This window comes from Brassica rapa, chromosome A01 (genome assembly GCF_000309985.2).
Source record: "Brassica rapa cultivar Chiifu-401-42 chromosome A01, CAAS_Brap_v3.01, whole genome shotgun sequence".
NCBI lineage: Eukaryota > Viridiplantae > Streptophyta > Magnoliopsida > Brassicales > Brassicaceae > Brassica > Brassica rapa.
The window spans coordinates 28,229,182-28,247,121 of NC_024795.2; the positions used below are offsets into that span (position 1 = coordinate 28,229,182).

Sequence of the window (17,940 nt, forward strand, 5' to 3'; positions counted from 1 at the left end):
TTATCCCTAAAAGTATGCCCTTTAATGGAATATATTTTTGTTTGAAACTAATATTCAAATCTCATTTGAAGACGAATTTAGAATTCAACAGGATTGGCAACACATCCTATTATTTGTTTCAAAATGTTCAAAAAAGGTAACGACTTCAAAGATTGATTATGAAAAGTGTACTGTTGAAACCGGTCTTATTATAATGAATGGGCCAAAAAGGTTAAAAGAGAATCTACAACATTCAAAAATAATATTTACAAGCACTTTTTTTGCTTTCGCTTAGTAGCTTACATTTTATGTTCATTATTTGTATATCATTATTGCATTTATGGGTTTGGTCTGAACCTATATTTATTTCTTAGCTGGGAATTTACCCTTAACCTTTTGAACCTCCTGTGGTTCTAAATAGAACGCCTTGGCAAGCAAGTCATCAGGAATCGGAGGGTTAGCACCAAACAGAGACGGTCCAACACCTTGAGCCCCAGAGTTCTGACTGTCAAAAGCAGCGAGCACAGAAGCAGGAGCATTGTTAGGGTTCTGCTGGAAATGGAGGAGGGCTCTAGGGAATACAAAGACGTCTCCCTTGTTGACATGTTTGGAGATGAGTTTTCCAGCGGTGGTCAAGAATCCAACGAAGAGACGTCCTTCTAGGACGAATATGGCTTCTGAAGCTCTAGGGTGAAGATGCGGCGGGTTGAGTCCGCCTGGTGCGTAGTCGATCCGAGACATGGAGATACCCAAAGTGTTGAGGCCAGGGATTTTCTCAACGTTCGCACCTGTAACGGCTGAGCCCAGTGTGGTGTTCGTGGTGGATGCACCATTGGCTAAGCCTATGTAGTAGAAGTCCTCTGGTGTTACTTGTGCTGGGTCTTTGCATGGGTATCCGTTGACTTTCTCACCTATTAAGAACATGATTAAAGTCAATGACAACAAAATTATAGTGTTGTAAGAAAATTAGTGATTCCAGTTCATACATATACATACTTTACAAATAAATAAATAAATCTAAAAGAGACGTATCCTATCCTCTTCATTATTCAGAAATGTGGCATGAATCTACTTTTTTCCAGAATAAAAATGTTAGAAGAACAGATTAGAGAGATGTGATACCCTTGAGATCAGCAACACAAAAATCTTGGAGCATGTTTGATTCGGCAAAAGCCGTGTGGGCGGCCACAAGCAAGATGGTAACAAAAAGATAAATCATGGAAGTAGCCATTTCGAGAAATGTTATTGATGAGTTTGAGAAAACCCTTTGACCTTATTTCTCAATTTATATATGTCAAGAAGATTTATCCAATGGAGAAACCAATGGAGATAGGGGAACATAGGCTCGTTAATTTTAAACTTTTGCCATAATTAGGTTAGGTGTTCTGATCGTTGGTTTATATTTGGTGATTAAAATGACTCTTGAATGTTTGAGACATCAATGAGCCTATAGTTATACGTTGACACTCACCATAAATATACCATTAAACCCTAATAATCAACAAACTTGAAATGTTAAAAGAAGGGACTAGGGGTGGGCGTTCGGGTACCCGTTCGGATTCGGATCGGGTATTTCGGATTTTCGGGTATTTCGGTATAGAGGTATAGAACCCGTTCGGGTATTTCTGTACTTCGGGTCGGGTTCGGGTATTTTAAGTTCGGTTTCGGTTATTTCGGATCGGGTTCGGATATTTAGATTTTGAAGAAAAAAAATGAAAATTTTTATTTCTCAAATTTCTTGTATTTAAATATATAACTTTTCACTTAACTATTTTTTATTTTTAATAGATTGCATGGTTAATATATTTGGACATAACATTTTCAAACTAAAAAGACATTAATTTGGTTATTGTTTTTAAATTTTGGATGTAACTTTTTGTTAATTGCTGAAATAAGAAGTTTGACATGCATTTTAAGCGAATAGCAAATCATCTTCTACGTAATTGTATGTATATCATATGAATTTAAAGTATGTGTAGTATCAATATAAATATTTTATATAAAATGAAAGATGTAAACTATAAATATAAGGTTAATTATCATATGTTCGGTTATTTTCGGATATCCATTCGGGTTCGGATATTACCCGTTCGGGTTCGGATATCCAATCTCTCCTAATTCAATACCCGTTCGGATATTTTGCTACTTCGGTTCGGATTTCGGTTCGGGTTTTTCGGATCGGGTTCGGGTGCCACTTCGGATTTCGGGTAAAATGCCCACCCCTAGAAGGGACAATGATTTTGGTTGCTTATCGGTTATAAAACTCAAGAGGTTTGTTTGGTTCAATCAAATCCAAACTGGTCCTTCTGTTTTGATAACCAAACCAGAAGGCATTGTTCTATTTCTACCCAAACAAATTAAATCAGAGCTTTAAACTGGCTAGAGGTGAACAAAATCGAATTTATCTACCCATGCATTTGCATGATCATAAGATATCTAATATTAAACATATTTGGGGGGTCAAGTAAGTACAAATTATAATAGAATATGGAACAAAATATATTCATAAATGTTTGTATAATGAAACAAATTCTTTCCTCAATAATGTAGCAAGTAGAGTCCATATATAAAATGATGATTGAATACCAACTAAGCAAATATATTTATAAACATGCATCCAAGCACGTAGATATTGCAATCTCTTTGATTATTTAATACTGATTAAAGACAACCTCAACTGCTTCAACTCTATTACAATCTATCATCTCTTGTCTTCACATGTTTCCCATAACTTTTTCTCTTCTTTCTCCATCCTCAAAGATTCCACTAATCCATTTTTCATTCTTGTCTAATCCATTATGACTGTGAAGGTAAACATCCTATAACCACTTTTCTCAAACCTAATATGGAATGTTTCCATTTTTGTTGTTCTTAATTTCTATATGGTTTTGAGCAGAAAGTTGAGATCAAGGTGGATATAAACTGTGGGAAATGCAATAGCGCAATCTTGGAAGCAGTCACAGTGATTGAAGGTACTAAGAAGAAAGTCTTAAAGCAATCAGTTCTCTAACATATCCTACTACTAAAAACATGAGATTTGATGCAGGTGTGAATCATATATCATTAGATGAGGAGAAAAACATACTTACCGTAGTGGGAACAATGGATCCGGTCTGCGTTGCTTCACGACTCAAGAAAATTAAACAGAAGCCTGTGATCATCAGCGTTGGACCACCACCAAAACCTCCAGAACCGCCAAAGCCTCCAGAGCCACCAAAGCCTCCAGCAGAGCCTGAGCCACCAAAGCCTCCTTCACCACCACCACCACCTGAAAAACCAAAGCCTGTATGCAACTGCAAGCCTATGTATTCTAATCCTTACTGCGCAAGTTGTGATGTTGTGTCTGTTACTACCTATGAAAGTGGAAGCGGCTGCACCATTGTTTGAGTCTTGTATATCTTACCTTAATTGCTGCTACTTTTTATCATAACCTTCATGTCAAGTCCCGAACCTTATATTAGTAATACTTTTTTTTTATAATGCTATGTTTTTTTATAAGATATGTATCTTTATTGTTGTTTCTCTTTCACTTGTTTTAATTAGTAGCTCCTTTGATGCATAGTCTCATAAACTCCAAATCTCATTGGAGAAATGTATGATTGATTGTGCTGCTCTGGAAATCCATAATAAAACCCAAAACAAAGTTTTACCCATAAGAGTTTAAATGCAATCATAGAGAAATGATTCCTCTTTTTTTTTTTCCATTGCAAGTAGTTGATAGATATATAATATTGGTATTGTCAATATTAGTCCCACAAAAAATTTCACAAATTTCCAACAAATGCAGATAATGGATAAGAATAACAATATATTAGAGACGATAAAGAAAGTGAAAAGAGTAGAGAAGATACAGAGTGTGTTGACACCTGACACCCTGGTTCTAGAGTGAGAGACAGCTAACCAGTGTTCCCCACTCTGTGTGATTATAGGTATCATTTTCCTTTTTCAGCCAAACTAAGTTCTTCATCAAATCTGCATATAATCATCTGAATTCTTGAAATTGAACCCTGTCCATTACTTTTTATTCTCATTCCTTCTGAATCTTCTTTCATGGCTTCAGATTCTCAGACCACAACTGCAACTACATCTGATAAGGTAAGCTGGCTCAGACATTCTACCTCTGTCCCCATAGAATCTTATTACATATGTTTATGTACTCATCTTATGTATACCTTTCTAAGTGATGCTTTTAAGCGTGATAGATAGATTTTCTGCATCTTGTTTTTGTTCTAGTAAGATCCATATATGCTTTCAGTGTGACAGAATCTAATATACATACGTATGCTCTCATAGAAGAATAGTCTCTTAGTATAAAACTTAAATAATCTCTTGATACCAGCAACTATGAAAGCTAGGTTACAGTGAATGAGATAAAATTTGGTTTGTATCTTCCACTGTTTTGGAATGTTCAAACATGATTATATAGCACGTGGATTTAAAAGAAACCATAAACGAAGCAACACCTAATGTGTGGTTATAGTTCCATAATAAAAGTTATTATTTTTACCTGATGCAGCCAATGGAGAACAAGGTGAATCAAGAAGCTAAGTTGATGGAAAAAGAGATAGTATTGCAGGAAACTGAGGATGTAGTGAAAGACAAACCGGTTTCAGATTCAAACCTGAAGGTTACAAAGGAGGAATCTACAGAAGAGAGGAAAGATGAAAGTGAAAGTGACGAGAAGAAGGTAGCTGAGCAAGTGGAACTTAAAGAATCAACCCTTGTTCCAGTGGTTAATACTGAAGCTGTTGATGAGGAGAAACCAGAAGAGAAGCAAATAGTGGAGAGTGTTGTTGAAGAAGACAATAAAGATAAGGAGGAGAAAAAGGTGGTTTATGTTTCAGATGAAGTTGGAAGCAAACAGGTGGAACCAGTTGATGTTCAACTTGTTAGAGAAGTACCTTCAGAGACTGTAGAAGACAATCTTAAAGATGTTGAGGTTCTTGAAGTCAAGCCAAAGCCAGAGGCTTCTGAAACAGTTGAGACTTCACTTGAGAAAGCAAAGGAAGTGGCACCAGAAGTTGAAGTAGTAAAAGCAGAAGAAACACATGAATCAACAGAACAAGCTAGGGTTGAGACTGAAGACGACGTTTCATCTCCTCCTTATGTCATTGAGAAGACCATTACTGAAGAGAAGCGTGTAGTGGAAGAACCATCAAAGGATGAACTAGAGAAAGCAAGTGAAGCCAAAGATGTCGTAACTAAACTAGCTACAGAAGATGAGAACATCACGAAAGACACTGCTACAGAATCAAGAGAGAAGGAAACTGAAGGAAACAAACAAGAGGAATCAATTACAGAGAAAGTATCAGAGGTTGTTGAAGTGAGCGATGAGCTGAAACAAGAAGCAGAAGTCACAACCAAAGAAGTTGATGTTAAGCAAAAACATTCAAACAGCATTATGTCAAAGGTGAAGCAGTCTCTTGTTAAGGCAAAGAAAGCCATCATTGGAAAATCTCCAAGCTCTAAGACTATCACAACTGAAGAAGCCAAAGAAGAAACCAAAGTCAAGTGATAAAGAAGTCATGCGTTAAATTTTTTCAAGGTTTTTAAATTTATTTTGCTTCGTGTGAGGGAAAAACAGAACATTCTTTTGCTTTTTGTTTATGGTTGTGTGGTTACAATTTATATCTGTAAACCTACAAGCTTTGTGTTGTGTTATGGATGTGTGTTTAGAAATTTCTTCAAGTTATTGTCATGGAAGTAATTTCTGTTTAGTCTCAAATTCTTATGGGAGTTAATGGGCTTTTATGGGCCTTAATGGGTTATTTTGTAACCCAAACAATGTCCAGGATAACTGGTGTACAGAATGGATCAACATACCAACCGGTTAAGACCAACGTCGGCAGGACCGAATCTATTCGGAATGATAAAAGGAACTAATAGTTTCAAGAAGCAAGATATTACCACTTATTTATAACAAGAAAAAATGACATAACCACCTTTGATTAGGACATCATATATAAAGTAAGAAACACTTTTAATATGTGCGGTGTCAATTCGATGCCACGGTTATGCGTTGGTGTCGGCCACAATAATTTAATAATTAAGGAATAGATGACCATTTTGTAAAGAAAATTTGTTCAGTGAAAGCGACTTTAGGAAGAAATAACATATGCTATTATACTGACAGACGAAGCCAGACTAGAATGATCCACAGACCACACTATCATAAGGATCTCAAAATATCATTATTTTGTAACTTTCTTTATTTGCATCAAAGAGTATTCAATGACAACTAAGCTTTGCTGTCATTAATATATATACAATGTTTGATTGGTTAGCTTGTTAACTTAACATTAATTTTCGCTACAAAATACGGAAGTTGAAATGAAGCCAAAACAAGTCGGGATAGGTCATACGTCAACAACCACAATTTAAACATTCTTCAAAGTTTGTAGTTCTTTTATTTATTTTTGGATAAAAGAATGCTTAATTATACCGGTTATTGAAACGCGGACCGACCAATAGGTTTATATTCAAACTATATACGATATCCAAACCAGCGATGCATCTACATTGATGATGCAAAATACGATACAGTGAATACAAACTGAGAAATGAACACACAGAGTGCAAGCATGGACTTGGCACGTGAGAGGACGGCCGGATAATGTGTTGACAGACCTGAAGGCATGTGACTGGTCAACGTGTCTTGTTACTGTTGCTAGAAGGTGTGAAGCCATACCTCTCGCCGAACTCCACGGCGGCGATTGTCCCGGCCCACATTCCCATTCCGACAATAAAATGGTTTTTGAATAGTATTATGGTTTCAAAACATATATAAAATGCGTTGTGCTTGGGCTACGTGTACCTCTTGGTACGCTATTTAACTTCCTGACAAGTGCCATGAAATTTAGTAGTCTAACGACAAACAATTGTTTTTTTGTCAACAGATAAAAGAATTCGTAGAATTTGTTTTTTCTTGATTTTAACATTGGATATTTTCAATGTGACATTTTGTATAATTGGTATAGAATTTAATTACCGATTTCTTTCAAGAAAGAATAAGAGCTCTACATTAATAGGATAAATATATAGTATCACCGGGCTGGAAACCTAGTTAAATCAACTAAAGGCCACATTTCAGCAACTTTTAGCTAGCGTAATGGGTTTATCAATTTAAATCGACGTCAAAACGTAGTTGAAGTTATTTTCGTGCACGTATCTATATCCCACATCACCTTCAATTTATATAAATGATAAAAAAAAAATTCCTATAAGTTTGTCTTGGGTGCCCAGGAAATTAGTTTATACACATGACACGGTAACCTCAAATTGATAGTGTGACTCTTTCCTAATACTTATAAGAAATTTTTATTTAAATATCAATATTTTTTTTATCAATGAACATGATATACTGGTTTTATCATTTGTTTTTATTCAAACATGGGGTAAAAGTAAGAATATGAGAAAGAAACAGTATATTAGAGCCAATAGGTTTCAGGAAATAATTAATTTAAGAGTTATTATTCACTTAATCTGTTTGAAGTAAATTGTAAGATACCCTCTTTTACTCCCAAAAGAAAAAAAGAAACAAATAAATCATTTTTGATCAAAAAAAAAAATCATTAAGGTTTGAAAAAATGAAAAAAAAAATATCCCTAAAGAAAAAGGCCATACAGAGTGGACACCACGTGGCGTGGCTCATACAGTTCTCTAAAGTCAGGTCTATATATAACCAGACCATACAAGGAGATTCAAGAGTCCAGAATCATCAAGAGAAGTTCTATTATAATTTAGCTTTTAAACATAAACATTTTCTTACAAACTCAAAGAGCTTGAAAAATGAGTACAGCTACTTTCGTAGAAATCCTTCTGGCTATCCTCTTGCCTCCTCTCGGCGTCTTTCTCAAATTTGGCTTAAAGGTATATTTTATCTTCAATCGACGACTACTGTGTTATGTTCAATCATATAAAACTCGTATTTTAAATTTTGAGGATTTTATTAAATTTTCTGTTCGCAGGTTGAGTTTTGGATATGTTTGATATTGACGCTGTTTGGTTATCTTCCCGGGATCCTTTACGCTCTTTATATCATCACCAAGGACTGATTTTCATATCTCATCTGTTCTTTCCTCTCGGTCTCCTTGTAAGTTTTCTACGATCTCTCTCACTCGATATAGATTAATTATTATATAAACATACATGCGTATGTGATGGCTATAAAACGAGATTTACATAAATCATTTTTGATTTAGTGGACTTAGTTAGGTATATGTTAGGTGAACCACGTTTTCTAAGTTATAAAGACTCCCTAACCCCGATAAGAAATTAGTGAGATATTGTTACGTATCATTTTCGCAAAACCAACGAATAATAGCATCTTTTTTTTTTGGCATCAAAAGCTCCATAATCTTATTATTAAGAGGATTCCAACCAACGAATAATAGCATCTTTTTTTTCTTTTGTTAAATATTTTCCATGTTCCATTTGAGTTTTTTTATTACTATAAGGAATTTACTGACCAAAATTTAATTTTACATTGGTATTGTATAGGAGGAAACAGCTGTTCGTCGTCGTGATCTCCCATTGGGACTGCTTCATCATTTGTTTTATCTGTTCTGAGTAATTGATTGTCATTGTTGTATTTGTATTATTATATACTTTATGCTGATATATATGAAGAAGAATTCGTTGGTTTATGTGAGTAACTTGTTTATTTCCGTGGTAAAAATGTAGTAGAGTAAGTTTACAAAAAAAAAAAAAATGTAGTAGAGTAGGTTTGAATTTTGGACCACCACCAAAAAAAAATTAAACCCTGCTTTATATAACTCCTTTGTCACACTCACATGGTTCATCTCATCAAAAGCAAATTTGTATCATAGTTGGTAAACTCACGTGGTCCATGAGAAATACAACACAATCATCACCCCCACCAGTTGTGAGCAACCCCACATGAACACGGTTTCCGTGACGCGCTAGGCAAACTATTCTTTCGTTTTTGGCACTCCTAGTGCTAATTAGTAATTTGGGAGTATTAGGTTATATCTCGTTAAATCCCTTTCGCCCTTGCTAAATCAAAATGAAATAATTCCTCATTTAGCTTAAAGAAAAAGGAAGACGTAAGGTAAGCACCACGTTGCTCATAAATATCTCTATATAGTGTGAGATACATGAAGGAAGAGTAAAGAAGAAAACACAAACACGCACACTCTGAAGCTTCAATAACTTTCTCAATAACTTCTTAAAGCTTAAGAAAAATGGGAACAGCTACTTTCATAGATATTCTTCTCGCTATCCTCTTGCCTCCTCTTGGTGTCTTTCTTAGATATGGTTGCGAGGTAATTACTTTAATTTTTTTAAAAAAATTCTTATAAAACGGATTTTACTAGTTACAATATCTTCAACATGGAGTTATTTTTCAAATATATAAATTCACAAACATAAAAATTGGAATCTTATTGCAGGTTGAATTTTGGATATGTTTGGTTTTGACGCTTTTTGGGTATCTTCCTGGGATCCTCTACGCTCTTTATGTCCTCACCAAATAAATTACCATCTATCATCTCTTCTTTTCATTTCATCTCCTTGTAAGCTTTTTCTCTGTACTCTCTCTCTGTCCATGAATACATGAGTAACATGACCATGAAACAAGTTTTGAGAAGTCATCTTTTGATATAGTTTGTATTGGTAATTTTTCATTGGATTATCAAGTATATGTTAGGTGGTGAACCTATCTAACAATATATTGCTATGAAAATGATAATTTCAAGGTAATTTAGGTAAGGTATTGTTAATAGTATTCACTTACTAGTGCTTTCGATAAAAACTAAAGTTAACTGTAATGATAAATTAGAAATATCTATCTTAAAATATATTTTTCGGAATTTTCAATATTTTGTTCATTCACAAATATTACAAGTACAATAATTTTTCTGACAAGTTTTCATGTGTTGTTATTATGCAGGAACAGCTGTTTCGTCGTGTTTTCACATCTTTGTGTGACTAGGATTCATCGTTTCTTCAGTCAGGGTTTTATCATTGTTGTGTGTTGCATAGTTTTTGTTGATATATATAAAGAAGAGATCCTTTGTTTTGTGTGAAGAACTTGTTTATTCAAGTTTTTCAAATATATAAATAGTTTTTTCTATCGTTTTTTTGTAACAAGTATTTTCTCGTTTCAATAAACAAATGCAACATTGATAAAGCATGAAATCATATTTAATGAAATCAAAGGCAATGTCATGCAATGAGAACTAGCTACAATACATATAATTGGTGAAGCTCACACAAATATATAAATAGTTCCCAAGCATAAAACAACAACATCATGACGTTATGTATCTTTTTTTTTTAAGAATAGGAAATTCTATGCCGAAGCCCCCCGTACATTCCATATAACGAAGCACAAACCATGTTAAATTAATTCTACTTAGGAGAATTGATCTTTCCCACCGAGAATTGAACTTGCGATCCTTGAGACGTTATGGGTAAGGTTGCTATCTCTCATTTGTCCAAGCAATCAAATTAAGTCAAGCTTCCAAAAACATTATGGGTAGTAGTTCTCTCTTCCCTTTGAGCAATGAGCAAAACTCAACACTCTGGTCTAATGAGAGCTTAAGACAAATACCCCCTCCAATATTGCTTACTCTTTGAACTACCATTCTCATTGACTCATCGGGGTAGGAGATTGGCTCGTCTGCTATATCACCCATATCATCTAATTACACTTAGTCCATCCTCTGACCAACACCCCATCTAATTACACTTAATTAGTCCATCCTCTGACGAACGGGGTGTCCAACGTTACAGTCCATCCCTCTGTTGTCTAGAATCACCACTACCTGCTTCTGTGACCAATCGGAGTTGGAAATACATTCCTTAATATCGTAACCAGCACGGTTTAACATTTTCGTAGCTTCTACTAACATCATGATCAAAGACAAATTCATTACGAATACGAGTCTTCCACAACCTTTAGAAGATCTAATACGAGTTTGTATGTATCATCAGACTTACAAAAATTACTCGCATCTCCCATTCATTACTGAATGGTTTCTCATTCATAGATTATAATTGTTAATTGACGGTATTTCATAATATTTAGTGGATTTTGTAATGTTTAAAAAAATTGAGTGGACTTGCTAGCTGTAGCCTACTTGATCGGAACCGCTATTTGTATCAAACAGTTATCCATATAGACCAAACTAAAACGAATGTGAAAATAGATGCATGATATTTAGCAAAAAAAAAAAAAGAAGATGCAAGATCCAAATCAACTTTAATATATAATCCTACATATACAAATATAAAAAGCCATTCGCACATCATATTTGCAAAGTTGCGTTTTCACTTTTCACATATAACGTGTGGATAGACTCGCATTAGATTTTATAGATAAGCTTCAACACTTGTCATCTCATCATTTTATCAAAAATAAACAACTGTCTCACCAATATAATAGTTGTGACGTAGCATGAGTAAGCACTAATTACACCCACAAAATGAGTAAGCACTAATTAATTGGTATAATTAAGTAATTATTTTTACTCAATTAATCCTTAACAATTTGAAGCTAAAATTAGCATTTCTAGCTACAAAATGAGTAAGCACTAATAGTTGTGACTATATACAGCCTGTCAAATCATCACCACTATTAACATAAATCTTTTTACCATATAGAAAACGTCATTATATATACATCTGTATAAACTGTAAAAACATAAACAAATAAACTATTGTAGTCATGACAAGGAAGAAGACAAATCTTGCTTACATTTCCAATGTCTCGGCGAGAAAAAGAACACTGAATCTTAGGAAGAAAGGACTTCTGAAGAAACTTGATGAAATCAAGACTCTCTGCGATGTGGATGCATGTGCGGTCATCTACAGTCCATACAACTCAACACCAGAGGTGTGGCCATCAAACTCGGAGGTGCAAAAGGTTATGGAGAAGTTCGAAAACTTGCCAGAGGAGAAGCAGACAAAGAAATCGTTTAACCACGAAGAGTTTCTCAATCAGACAATCACAAAAGTCCAAAATCAGGTTAAAAAATTAATTGAAGGTAATAATGATAAACTCATGGAGGAGCTCATGTTCTCTTGTCTTAATGGGAACATGGGAGATTTGGCTATAGACGATAGTAATCGTGGTAACTTGTGTGAGTTTATTGATGGACATCTCAAGAAACTTTATCATCATAAAAACGTAATCCTAAAAAATACGCATCTTGAGACCGGTGAATCTTCCTCAATGGCTATGGCCATGGGCATGCCACCAGTCGCTATGGCTGAAGCGGGTTCTTCTTTCTTCAACTCTCCTCAACAAACCAATGAGTCTCAGCCTCTAGTCACTTCAAACCAGGGACAAGAACATATTAGTTCTCATGGAAACCAGTTTCTGAATGTCCCAACCAATTTTCCTCAACAACCCAATGAAGTGCAGTGTGCAGTCTCTTCAAACCAGGGGCTGGAACATGTTCCTTCACTTAAAAACAACTTTATGTGTGCACCAATCTTCAATTCTCCTCTACTAACCAACGAGTCGCAACCTCTGGTTACTTCAAACCATGGACCAGAACATATTTGTTCTCATGGAAGCCAGTTTCCGAATGTCCCAACTTTCAACTTTTCTCAACAAACCAATGAACTACGTCATACAATCTCTCCAAACCAGGGGCTGGAACATGTTCATTCTCTTGGAAACAACTTTATGAATGCACCAACCTTCAATTCTCCTCAACTAACCAACGAGATGCAGCAGCCCATAATCTTTTCGAACCAGGGAGCCAACCATGTTGATTCTCTTGCAAGTAATCTCCTCCCAGTTAGCAACCATGGAGTTAATACTCAAGTTATGAATCAGGTTTGTGTTTGTGATTAACATACATGTATTTTAAACCATAATCAATATCAGCAGCTACATGTCAATATGTTTTAGGACGAAGTTTACTATCCACTAAATCAGCAAGATTGGTACGTTAAGGAGATGATGGAACAATCTGAGCCAACATGCTTTCCTTGGATGGAAGAAAATCATCATTACAATCACCGCCAGTTCTAAAGCATCTTCGTCGATCCGGTGGACGTAATGCCAACAATATTCCTATGTTATCTTATCCTTTTAGTTTTGTCAACTTTAAGTTTTCTAAGTTATGTCTTATCTATCATGTCTGAACTGTTAGTGCCAAAATATGAATTCAGATTAAAACTCTAGAGTCATTCTATGTTATTTATCTTGGGCAGCAAGTTGGCAAAACTATGGGCACTGTTTGCCTTTTTATCTTGTTATATCATCATTATGTGGTGGAGTTTCAATTCCTTTTGATCTAATGAATGAATGAGTTTGACCCCAACAAATTTCAGTCAAGTTAAATCTTCAACCCAAAATTATGTGGCAAATTCTTCTCATAGATACTGGATTCCGAAATAAGAATTTTTTATATGGAAACATATATCTATATATATACTGTATGGATTTTATTCAGATAAGAAAATTATTGGTTCTATTTAAATAAAACGCTGCAATTCTTAACTTTACCAATATTAATTATTAGCTAGAGCAAGTGAAATTATTGAAAATGGATTTCATTCGCTTATTGAATTTGGTATTTGAAGGAATTCTGGTTTTTTGGCAAATCTTACCTTATTGGATTTAGTATTTATAAAACCTTTTACAAATCCATAGTTATTGAACTTATCATTTGTATAAATCCCACTAAGGGGATGATTGGTTGGAGCTGTAGATGCTCTGGACAGCCAAAATTTAGTCTACAGCTATATATGTCAACCAATCGAGCTTTGCTTTCCTTAAAAAACTCACAGCAAAAAAATCTCTGAAAAATCAAAATATGGCTGTAGAGAACTTTATTTCCAGAGCAAAAAATTAGTGCTTTAGAAATCTACAGCAAAGAAAGCTACAACAAATAAATCTACAGATTAAATTCTACAGCAAAAAATATAAAGCTACAGCATTTACCAATCATCCCCTAAATCACCCTTTATTGGAAAATTGGAATTTCATAAATAATATTTATCAAGAATTATTTTGGATTATCTAAGAAAATATTTTGTAGTCAAAATTCAGTTAGAGCAAATACCACCTAATGAGATGGTATTTCACAAAAATAAAAAAGGGATTTCATCTTCTTCGTTTTATCATATCTTCGTTTTATCATCCTAAATAATTACGAATGCGACTAAATGTAGTTCTATTACCGTATGTGATCCCATAAAGCCGTGCTATCACCACTGACTATCGTCATCTCCGACCACTGTCCATAAACACTAGTCGCAGACGTTTTCACCACGTCGGTTCCTGGACCCACTGCTAGATATACACTTGATATGGTTCGGTTCTGTTCTTTGAACAAAATTTTGTTTACTTGATCTGATGATGATTCAAACGGAAAGTATTCAACTGTGATAACTCAAAAGCTGAAGAAGTATTATTTATGTAGAGAGGCTCTCTGGTTGACGTAGTTCCATTTGAAGTTTGAGTGATGTGGACTGTCAAAGGGAAGACATGAGTGTTCAGTGCCTTCCAACGTGTCATGTCATATGTTGCAGTATTATTCAGTGTGATAATGAGCCTCTTTAAGATAATTAAAGTTTTTGTTTACTCATGATAGAAAGGGTTGTTTCCAGATTTTCTGTGGTTAATTCATAAAAGAAATTTAACGTTTATTTATATCTGAAACTCCTAAATCCATTTTAATCACCTCCTAAAATTTTGTTTAAATCCCGAGTTTTTACAAAAATCCTTTGAATTTTGTATTTAATGAAATCTTCTCGAATTATCAGTTTTTTTTTTTTTTTTTTTTTCCTTCTTTCTTCCCCCAAAAGAAGTACCGTTACAACAGTTTTTCAAAAGATTTAAAAGATGAAACTAGGAATGATAATTTAGAACATGAAACTCAGATGAAGCAGGCCTTGAAACAACCCAAATGATGGAAGCCGAAGAGTAGGTTAGACTTGAAACCTCCCAAACCAAATAGATAAATACGATACTCTGTTTTGCTGGGCAATTGCGGGAGCTTCAGGATATAAGGGTCTCATAGAAGAATCAATCTCCCTATCCATACCCAGCAGCTTCGCTCTGATCTGCAAACGAATCTCTTTAATCACAAAAATCGGTTGCTTCTGTCCGTTTGAATGAAGCCGTCCATTACGCTCTTTCCATACAAAATAGATAACTGCTTGAAAGATGAACTTGACAATGGTTTTAAACTTCGAGTCTCCCAAAATGCTCTGAAACCAGACGACCATATCCTCAAGCTTATAGGAAAGGACCAGCCCTGTTCCTGCCATTAATCCACTCCAGACCTCCTGCGAGAAGGGACACTCGAAAAATAGGTGAGACGTTGTTTCGTCAGCAGCACCACACAGCAAACACTCCGCTGGAACGTGAAGCCCCCAGTGTCTGAGCTTATCTCTCGTCGACATCCTGTTTCTCATTACCAGCCATGCAATAAAAGCATGCTTGGGAATCCTATTCTTGAACCAGACGATTGAAACCCAATTTACAACCGGAGGATCCGGATGCAACGTCTTCCACAGCGTTGTTGTTGAGAAATTAGAAGGTTGGGCCGACACACTATTCCGCCAGACGAAATAATCAACCTCAACTGAATCAATGTCAGGGGTTTGAGCTGGTAGAGCCGCCCTCAGAGCAGTAAGAGTGGGGTTCCTACTTCGCGAAACATTCCAGCCAGACTCGGTCACCACTGAATGCACTGAGGCGTCTATAGAAATTCCTGAATACTGAGGACCCAAAGTTCCCGTTACACTGAGAAGGTCCCCGTTATGAGTCCAGTTATCATGCCAAAAGGATGCCTCTTCGCCTGAAAGGACGTTACACAAAATAAAAGGTCTAGCAGTCTCTCTCAACTTCATAAGGTTCCTCCAAATCCAACTCCCCTTATTCGCAAAGTCTGAAACCCAAAACATCTTGCCTTCCATAAGATGAGATTTTATCCAGGCCACCCACAACGAATCACTGCCCTCAAAGAGTTTCCAAATTAATTTTACTCCATACAGTTCATTCAAACCGACCAGCCTCTTAAGTCCCAAGCCTCCCGACTCTTTGGGTGTACAAACAGAATCCCAAGATACCTTAGCTCCCTTAGCCGAGTTTGGAGCTCCAGACCAAAGAAAAGCATTGCACATTCGCTCCAGTTCTTCCAAACATCCTTGAGGCAATGGAAAAACCGCTGCCCAGAAATTGATGATACTATAGATCACGGACTGAAGCAATTGGAGCCTTCCCGCGAAGGACAGATGCCTAGCCGTCCAAGAAGAAATACGTTGGCGCACCTTATCAAGTAGAGGCTGATATCCAATTCTTCCAAGGCGCCGAGAAGACAGAGGTAACCCCAAATACTTGACCGGAAGAGACCCTTGTGTCAATCCGAAGTCTGTGGCCACAGACTGAGCCGCGACACGGTCATTTCCATCCAAAAACACACTTGTTTTTCGAAGATTCAAGGCTAAACCAGACTTCCTTTGGAAATCCCTCAGGACCTGCATAATGCCTCGAAGAGAGTCAGCGGTTCCGTCAAAGAAAATGAGAAGATCATCCGCGAAGCTAAGATGTGTGACAAGCGGAAAGGCACACTTTGGGTGGATTCCAAACCTTCCTTCTCTAGCTGCCAGATCAAGCTCTTTAGACAGGACATCCATGGCTAAGACAAAAAGGGAAGAAGAAATAGGATCACCCTGTCTTAAACCCTTCTCACCAGGGAAGAAACCTGCTAGCTCACCGTTAAGAGAGACTGAATAATATGGAGTGGAGATACACGCCCATATCCAATCCATAAATAAAGGCGGAAGCTGAAAAGCTGAGAGGATATTCATAATGAACTCCCATTCCACACTATCATAAGCCTTGGTGATATCCACCTGAAGACAACCTCTAGATATTCTCCCCGGCTTATGAAAATCTGCAACAAGCTCAGAGGCAAGAAGAACATTATCGCTTAGGACCCTTCCCGATACAAAACCCACTTGATTTTGCTGGACTGCATCTTTGGTTATCCTCTTAAGACGATGTGCCAGCACTTTCGATATCACCTTGTAGACTGTGTTGCATAAGGACACAGGTCTAAAATCTGATAAGGAGGATGCACCGCTAATCTTTGGAATCAGGGAGATCACCGTAGCATTTGTTTGCCGTGACATCATTTTTGTTGTGAAAAAATGTTTTACTGCATTAGTCACGTCTAAACCAACCAAATTCCAAGACGAGGTAAAGAATTCCGCAGAAAAACCATCGGGTCCCGGTGCTTTCCCTTTCGGAAGAGCAAAAACAATAGATGTAATTCCTTCCGTTGAAGGCAACTCTGCTAGACAAGCGGACAAGCTTTCACTGCATCTATAGGGATGAATTAAAGCAATGGCGCTCCCTGCATACGGAGTGACAGCAATATTTGAGCGGCCTTGAAGAAAGGAATAAAACCTCACTGCCAGATCCTTCATCTCCTGAACTCCATAAACCCTAGTGTTATTTCCATCAGTAAGGAAGTGAATGATGTTCCTCGATAAGTTTGCCTTTACAGACTTGTGAAAGAACCTTGTATTGAGATCACCCTTGCACAGCCATCTAACTCTGGACTTCAACTGGAAAAAATTTTGCTCTGCTGCTGCAAGGATGAGCCACTCATCACGAGCCGCCGCTTCTGCAGAAAACAATAACGGAGAAGGAGAGTGCAGGACCTGCTCTTGAATATCCTGAAGTTTCTCAAAAGCTTCTCTCGTACGCTTCTCAATGTTGCTGAATCTAGACTGATTTATGGCCTTGCAACAATTTTTTGCTGCTCTCAGCTTGAGATACAACGTCGACATCGGTCCTGCCCGACTAACAGGAGAGGTCCAGGCTTCAGACAGCCGCTTCAAATACTCAGGATGCGTCTCAAAGAAAGAAAAGAAAGTGAAACGAGTTTTTCTATGCTCCGCCGAATCTGAAACAGTTATCAGACATGGAGAGTGATCAGATGATCCTGGGGCATCAAACAAAGCGTT

The 17,940-nt window shown here is 36.5% G+C and overlaps 6 protein-coding genes across 6 annotated transcripts; 5 read left to right on the forward strand and 1 right to left on the reverse strand.

Moving 5' to 3' along the window:
- Positions 1-159: 159 nt before the first annotated feature.
- On the reverse strand, positions 160-1,290 carry LOC103850003 (germin-like protein subfamily 2 member 3). The gene is made up of 2 exons (XM_009126704.3): positions 1,102-1,290; positions 160-890 (listed from the first exon to the last, which is right to left on the reverse strand). The coding sequence occupies exons 1-2, from the start codon at positions 1,208-1,210 to the stop codon at positions 343-345; spliced, it is 657 nt and encodes a 218-aa protein (XP_009124952.1). The 5' UTR covers positions 1,211-1,290; the 3' UTR covers positions 160-342.
- An 854-nt stretch (positions 1,291-2,144) lies between these two features.
- Positions 2,145-3,788, forward strand: LOC103850002 (heavy metal-associated isoprenylated plant protein 43). The gene is made up of 3 exons (XM_009126703.3): positions 2,145-2,789; positions 2,876-2,951; positions 3,026-3,788. The coding sequence occupies exons 1-3, from the start codon at positions 2,778-2,780 to the stop codon at positions 3,364-3,366; spliced, it is 429 nt and encodes a 142-aa protein (XP_009124951.1). The 5' UTR covers positions 2,145-2,777; the 3' UTR covers positions 3,367-3,788.
- Positions 3,789-4,498: 710 nt separating this feature from the next.
- LOC103850004 (late embryogenesis abundant protein At3g53040) lies at positions 4,499-5,494 on the forward strand. Its single transcript, XM_033276605.1, has one exon. It carries the CDS (start codon positions 4,499-4,501, stop codon positions 5,492-5,494), a length of 996 nt encoding a protein of 331 aa, XP_033132496.1.
- A 2,252-nt stretch (positions 5,495-7,746) lies between these two features.
- On the forward strand, positions 7,747-10,072 carry LOC103850005 (hydrophobic protein RCI2B). The gene is made up of 5 exons (XM_009126708.3): positions 7,747-7,848; positions 7,947-8,071; positions 8,479-9,263; positions 9,390-9,512; positions 9,890-10,072. The coding sequence occupies exons 1-2, from the start codon at positions 7,768-7,770 to the stop codon at positions 8,031-8,033; spliced, it is 168 nt and encodes a 55-aa protein (XP_009124956.1). The 5' UTR covers positions 7,747-7,767; the 3' UTR covers positions 8,034-8,071; positions 8,479-9,263; positions 9,390-9,512; positions 9,890-10,072.
- Positions 9,163-10,086, forward strand: LOC103850006 (hydrophobic protein RCI2B). The gene is made up of 3 exons (XM_009126709.3): positions 9,163-9,263; positions 9,390-9,512; positions 9,890-10,086. Exons 1-2 carry the CDS (start codon positions 9,183-9,185, stop codon positions 9,471-9,473), a joined length of 165 nt encoding a protein of 54 aa, XP_009124957.1. The 5' UTR covers positions 9,163-9,182; the 3' UTR covers positions 9,474-9,512; positions 9,890-10,086.
- Positions 10,087-11,668: 1,582 nt separating this feature from the next.
- On the forward strand, positions 11,669-12,805 carry LOC103850007 (agamous-like MADS-box protein AGL90). The gene has a single exon (XM_033276609.1). It carries the CDS (start codon positions 11,669-11,671, stop codon positions 12,803-12,805), a length of 1,137 nt encoding a protein of 378 aa, XP_033132500.1.
- The last annotated feature ends 5,135 nt before the right edge of the window (positions 12,806-17,940 follow it).